General features: G+C 40.4%; 1 protein-coding gene across 1 annotated transcript in view; it reads right to left on the bottom strand.

The window, feature by feature from the left end:
• LOC146969380 (serine/threonine-protein phosphatase PP1-beta catalytic subunit) overlaps window positions 1–5758 on the bottom strand; it is a 49957-nt gene extending 44199 nt beyond the window's left edge. Inside the window, exon 1 of the mRNA XM_085759003.1 lies at window positions 5674–5758. Within this exon, the coding sequence (XP_085615129.1) occupies window positions 5674–5725 (52 nt within the window). The 5' untranslated portion in view covers window positions 5726–5758. The remainder of the gene's footprint in view (window positions 1–5673) is intronic.
• Window positions 5759–6979: the final 1221 nt, after the last annotated feature.

A 6979-nucleotide genomic window follows, 5' to 3' on the forward strand; every position in this document is an offset into this window, starting at 1 on the left:
GGGGTCCGCCCCCTCATGCGCCGTCACCTGTTGTTTCAGCGGGTTAATACGCCCCCTGGCCTGTTGACTTTTCTGTCACCTCGTAAAAAACTGAATATAAACAACGTAGTAAACTTAATAATAAATTCTCAACTGCAGTTCCCGACCAGACGCGCCAGTCTGGGACGGATTCGCGCTGAGAATAGGATACGGGCTTCCTTTTTTCCTCTCTCTCTCTTTTTTTTTTTTTTAATAATACACTCTTGCTGGTCGCGCTGTGTGAAATGCATTGAATTGGCGCTGACGGGCGGCTTCTCTGCTCCACTTGGTGCCGTCTCTACTGTTGTGGAGCATGCGCACATGCATTGTCCAGTTATACTCCGACTAAGGCGTTTACATGACGGAGAAAATCGAATTCCAATCGCATTATCTGGGTGTCTTAACCTGTTGTCGCTCCAACGGCCCGCCCATGGGCCCCCGGGGGGGTTTTAAACAGGGAGGTGTCATAGAGGATGTCACCAGTCACTTGAAATAGTCATGCCACATATCGTTGGAAAGCTAAAACTCTTGTGATTAAAGATATGCCGACCATTCCTAAATATAATCATCACAGCAACACTCGAATCAGACTATAAACATGCTAACAAAGTTCGTAAAAAGCCGATATAACTCACGATTTGTGTCAGGGCAGGCTCAGGATCACAGGGTTTCCCCACAAACTTGGTGTCGTTACATTCAGAAAAGTCCAGTAAATCCAATCCAGTAAAGTATTTAGTCCAAAACACACGGTTGTACCGGTAGATAGCCTCATCCCGCTGCTGCATCTTATGAAATTACGCATTGTATATCCAGTAAATCCGTTTATTTCTCCTCATAAGTCCGGCGTTTACATGAAAACAATGTTTATTTCACTTCACAAAATGGCGCTGCACTCTGACCTTTCGATTGACAGCTCACTCGACCAATCACAAGCTCCCTGTCCCCGGCTGCCGCCTGCAATAGCGAATGAGTGGCTGTGTCTGATGAGGAACATCCCCTCCGACAGCGCTGAATGGCTTCAGCCAATAGGAACCGATCCCGATGGCAACTGATGCATTGAATAGCCAATGAAATTCCGAAAAAAACGATGTGCTGCATTCACGGTCCCTGGGAAAAGGCAGCACTGCCATTTTCATGCGTAACTATGCAAATGCTGCACTTTGGCGCATGTATTGTTTCTCAATGGCAATTTTAGGAAAACGCCTAGATATACACTTAGAAAAACATGTGTAAAATACTAATTTTTAGCAGGATTGTTATCAAATTTGAACTGGGGCCAGGTAAGGCTTCATGCTGTGGTCCCATTGTGTTTTCCAGCTAAAATTCTCAGCTACACTCATCTTCAGGCATCTGATTGCAACAAAAAAATTCAGGCGAGAATAAAAACATTCTAATTCAGTGTGTTCCAACTTAGATTACTCAATGATAATAGCACTTATAGTGATTATTTCAGTTTGGGGAAAAACTTCAGAGTGTTACCTTTCAAAAGAGACCAAGCCCATCCATATTCTCCAAACAGTTCAAGAACAGCATTCAATTTACTTTGGGTACGCCTTGGATAGGCGAATATTACAGAATTTATAGGAGTGAAAAGGGGTCGGAGTTCTCAACTCCGATTTCAGTCGGACTAAGGTGTTTACATGCACTTCAGTTGTCCAGTTATAGTCGGATTAAGGCAATAATTCGGTTTTTTCAAGTGTCATGTAAACGTACTGAGTGAAGTCAGTGATGAACTGGATGTATAAGGGCCTATTCATGTGTGTCGTCTTTCTTCACAATGGCAGGGCCTTGTTTGGACAACCTCATAGAGGAGGCACTCACAGTGAGGAACAGACTTTCCATGTGAGAGTTTTTTGGGATAGGACAGACCCTCGAACGTTTCCTGATGACTACTTGTACAAGAGATACAGATTTTCTTGTGAAGGCATGTGTGGCATTGTGCAGACCACTGGGGCCCAAGATAACATCACTCCACAGCCCAGCCTGATGGTCGGTGTGGCGTTACTTATTTTGCGAGTGGCATGTTCATGTATGGAGATGCAGAACATCTGAGTAAAGGCACGGTTTGCAGCACCATCAGATGTGTGTTTGGCAGCACACATCTTCCTCACCATCTCTGGCCACAGAGCACTGTGCTTTATCAAAGAGGACCTCTACTTAAGATGTTCCTATTATTATATTTGACTTGTTGCCAGGTCCTCTTTTGTCCAGTCATGTTTGTTCTGCATATCAATTACAGTATTGGTGAAAATTATTTTTATAATTTACACTGCTCACCACCTCAGTGTACAACCATGCACCTGGAAAAATGTCAAGTGACTCCTTGAATTCTAATTGTTATGTTTCAATGGGGCAATGGCTTGAGAGTATATATTTTTTGACAACTTACATATTCAGCAAGTCCATTATTGACTGTCTGGCTTTTTCACTAGCTTGACAACAGCTGGATTACCTTATTTGGAAATAATGTTTTCACATACGCTTCCAGCGGGAGCTGCTGCTTACCCGGTGAAAAGTATGCGGTGGACATCTTTTCCAATCTCTCCATCAGTGATCTATACTGTGTCACTGGTCTATTTAAGAAAGTAGCCTAGTGGGTGTACACATCCCATCATCCTGGTTTAGCTAACATACAACAGATTAAGCTAGGATGCACTCATTGAAGAGGCTAGGTCAAGCTACGCTTGTTTTAGTAGTCCTGGATTTCTTAATTCTGCTTTTGTGCTGTTGTTTAGTACAAAAACACAAAAACAACCATTCCAACTAAAATGGCATATCTCGGTATCTGCTAACATAATTGCAATTATGCAATATTCAGCCCTAACATAAACTAAACTTTTTGTTTAGGTCAGGTTCCATTTGGAAAATTAACATGTTGGTTTATTCTGTTCTGACTCCTTTACTGTTGTTGCTGAAAATAATGGTGGATAATGTAGACTGACTTAGATTGGAATAAAAATCTTTTTCAAACTAAAAGCTCATTACAATTTCAGAACATCAGCATCTGGTATTAATTTGACAAAATGTAATGAGCGAGATGAAACAACATCAGCGAATGAGTCATGTCAGTTTGGAGCAGGTGAAAAGGCTGTCAGCAGACCGAACACCAAGACAACTTAAAAATCCTCTCATGCCAAAACTGTCAATATCAACTCAGATAATTAAAAAAAACAGCATTTACCAAAAAGACCCAGACGGATACAAACTAGCAGCAGTAGCTTAAAGGAGATGGATGGTTGGACATATTCACGGCTCACATCTGGAAACCCTTACGGCCTGATCCCTCCGATTTCCTCCACTGAAGTTTCCTAGTCGTTGCATTTAAAAAAAAAAAACTAAATACGCAGCCAGCCTGTTTAGTCCTGCCCAGCTGTCAATACAGGCTCACACAGCTGTGTTACTGTACAGTTGATACTTGCACATAGAGTAAATATGCATTATTATGTAATTAGTCCCAATCAATCCAGATTATAAAGTTATACTGACATACTGATCCACAGCGTGCTCATTCATTAGCATCTGTTGACAAACTGTAAGTTTCTGAATGTGGGATTTTCAACACACTGAATCTGTGTCTGTGAGTCGATTGATTGTGATGTTTGTTCACAAAAGCCTCAGCTGGCTACAGGTTGACTGAAGAAACAGAAGACAGAGACAGCGTAAGACAAAAACAGTATAATCCCTTATTTTGCACTGACTAAGAATGTCATCCAGCGCTACCCAACACATAACAAAGGTGCAGGAACAACAAGACGGATTTCTTCGAAAGTACAGAGGTTACTTATGTGCAGAATTATCAGCCCCAAAGTAAACACAAAGCATGCACAGATCAGGGTGCAAGGGTTGTAATTCAGTTGTTTATAATATTGTAAGAAAAGTGATATATGACAATTTTTAAAATATAATTTAGGAAAACTAACACTAACCCTCTGTAAAAGAAAAGTCTTTTGTGCAATCAGACCAGTGAGTTCTTGCTTTAACAACCACAGCACCACTTTTTGTGCAATGTGGCCAAAAGAACTAATATTACACATGTGGGTTGTGGGACTCTTTGATAAGATTCCCCTAACACATAACTTTTGATTTCATCCCACAGGTTGACAATTTATTTGTGGTGGTGGGTGCATACAGTTCAGAGGGTACAAGTGTAACGGTTTACTTCCTGTAGCCACAATCTGATATCTTCTAAAAAAATCTCACATCTGTAGACACTAGACAGCTGCTACCCCAAGTGAAGGAATTCATCCAGCATGAGATCTTCTTGTTCATCACGAGGACAATGGACCACTGCGAGATGGGACAAGTGGATCGGTGCTACGTCCAACACACGTAGAGCAGAACCGTGGAGAACTTTGCAATGTACAGGCTCATCGCACAGATACCCTTTAGTCAATAGTCATCATCATAAATACATTCCTCCCTTAAAGAAAACCATACACTTTATTAATACTCAATGATTTAACTTAACGCATGAACTACTACAGGGTGTATCATGTATTTCTTACCAATAACAGATGACCAAGTCACTATGACTGTGTATATTAATTACATACATTTGCTCAGCCTCTACTAAGAGAATTGTCATATTTTTATGAGACTACACCTAATGTAATTTTTCATAGATTTGCCACCAGAGATGACTTTTGTGTTGTATGTATTGTTGAAAACACCCCAGTGTAGCAAGAGAAAGAAAGATGGCAGCTACCAATTTAAAAATCATAGGAAATGATCAGACATGCCGATGCATTAGGACCCCCCTCCCTCCACACACACACACACACACACACACACACACACACACACACACACACACACACACACACACACACACACACACACACACACACACACACACACACACACACACACACACACACACACACACGTTGTAAGATATCCTTACGTCAAATTCAAATTGAAAATTGTATTTTTTTCTTTTTCTAACGTAAAGATATTTCGTTGAGAGGATTTCAGAGTTCCTTACACACCACACTGTTGTGTTGTAATTTTCGGCACACTTGATTTATCAAGCTACACACTGTTGGAAGGGAGAAGTGAACTTTAGTGAGTGGTATGTGCCACAGGCTACCGCCTCTCCCAGTGTCTTTTCATGTGAAAAGCTAGTGGACTTTAGAGTGGTCAAAGCGTTTCTATGATTGAGGTTTTGAATGGTAAACGCAACTTAGCTAGTGTTTTGTATGCTGTGTGCCAAAGAGATGACACCACCAGTGATGTAATACAAGCGTTGCAACATTTAATCAACAATAAACTGCTTCAGTTTCAGGTTTGGTCTGTCTGAAGACAACAATCAACAGTCCTCCGGCTACAACTTTCTTATTACTGAACCCTCAACCCACACTTTTAAACTTAAAAGTGAATTTGTGAAAACTCTCCAGTGTCACAGATGTGTAATAATTATAAGTTAATCTAAAACAAAAAGCCAGGGGAAATAGGCGGCGGCTGACTAAATGTGTGCCTGTGATTCGTATTACCGTGAGTCGGGACCAGTCCTGTAGACTCCAACCCGGGCTACGCTAGCAACTAAAGCTGCCGCTTTATCTCAACAACTCGCTTTAAAACCAAACCTCGGTGACACTTCAGAGCTAAGGTCGTAAACATCGCGACTACATAAACACGGAAAGGTTGTTGACTCACCCTCTAAAAGCCTGGAAATCAGCGAGTCGACGTCCAACTCCCCCTCCGCCATTTCTGTACCGAACAGCTCTGCCCGCCGCAGTCTGGAGCAGGCAGGGAAGGAAGGCACCGCCTCACTGCACTGAAACGCACCGCCAACCTCCTCCCATTCACGGGCCTCCCATGTACGACGACCGACGACGACTAGTATGCTGCCTTCAAGTACGCCGCGGACACTCTAACATCTATCACAGAAATGGGAGGGGAAAGAAAGTTTTTAGATAGAACTTCGAGAGTGTCTTTGAGGCATAGTGTCTTGAATCGTTCTACAAAGAATCTTGATTAAAGTTCAATTGTTATACATTTATTCCGAAGCTTTAAATCGAATTTTACAGCCGTTCTTAGCCGATTGAATTTACGATCTACTTAAATAGTCTAAAGCAATGCTGCTTTCAAAGGTATAAGTTAGCTTTCAGGTTGATATCCTGAAATAAATAACATGTGTATTTATTTAAAAGTGATGAAATGATGGAAAACGATATTTTTTTCTCCCTAAAATATTGAGAATACACTAATAAAATCAATCACATATTTAAACGTGAATGTCTCTGGAGTAAAACAACAATGAGGCAATGCACCTGATATAAACAGGGAAAATAAATCCCAATGTCAAGTGACACCCAGAGGAATAGCGAACGCATCGCATTTCCGACGACATTTGAAAGCATCAGTATTGCCGGCAGGGTCCTCGCAACAAGTTATCGGCTATAGGCTACTCATATACTAAAATAATACTAGGCTTCATAATAATAATGATAATGACAATAATAATGACAACAATAATAATAATAATAATAATAATAATAATAATAATAATAATAATAATAATAATAATAATAAAGTTGTAAACTACGTTTGCAATCATATATATATGTAGTCTACCTTCTTCACAGATATAAATGCATCCATGAGACAGTTTTATCGACATACAACTGAACTTGATGTAGATGAACAAAATTCTGGGCAGGTCAGAAGATTCTGATTTATGCACCTGCGGCGCCCTCTCCTGGTCAGATTATGTAGGAATTTGTTGGAACAAATATTTCAATTAACACAGAATTCAATTGTCTTTATCTGGACAAATAAAATAATTAAAATTAACATAATAGTAGGTCTACTGCCACCATACTTTGCCCATATGGAAGTCTGGTACAGTGATTTTGACGTGGGCCATCAGCTGAATGGTAATTTGAAAATTTTGTGAATAAAAAAATGCCATAAAAACATTAGAAAGTACAATTATAAGTGGATTTTTCCACTAACAAGT

Source organism: Trachurus japonicus, chromosome 18, assembly GCF_045865225.1.
Source record: "Trachurus japonicus isolate A0001 chromosome 18, Traja_1.0".
NCBI lineage: Eukaryota > Metazoa > Chordata > Actinopteri > Carangiformes > Carangidae > Trachurus > Trachurus japonicus.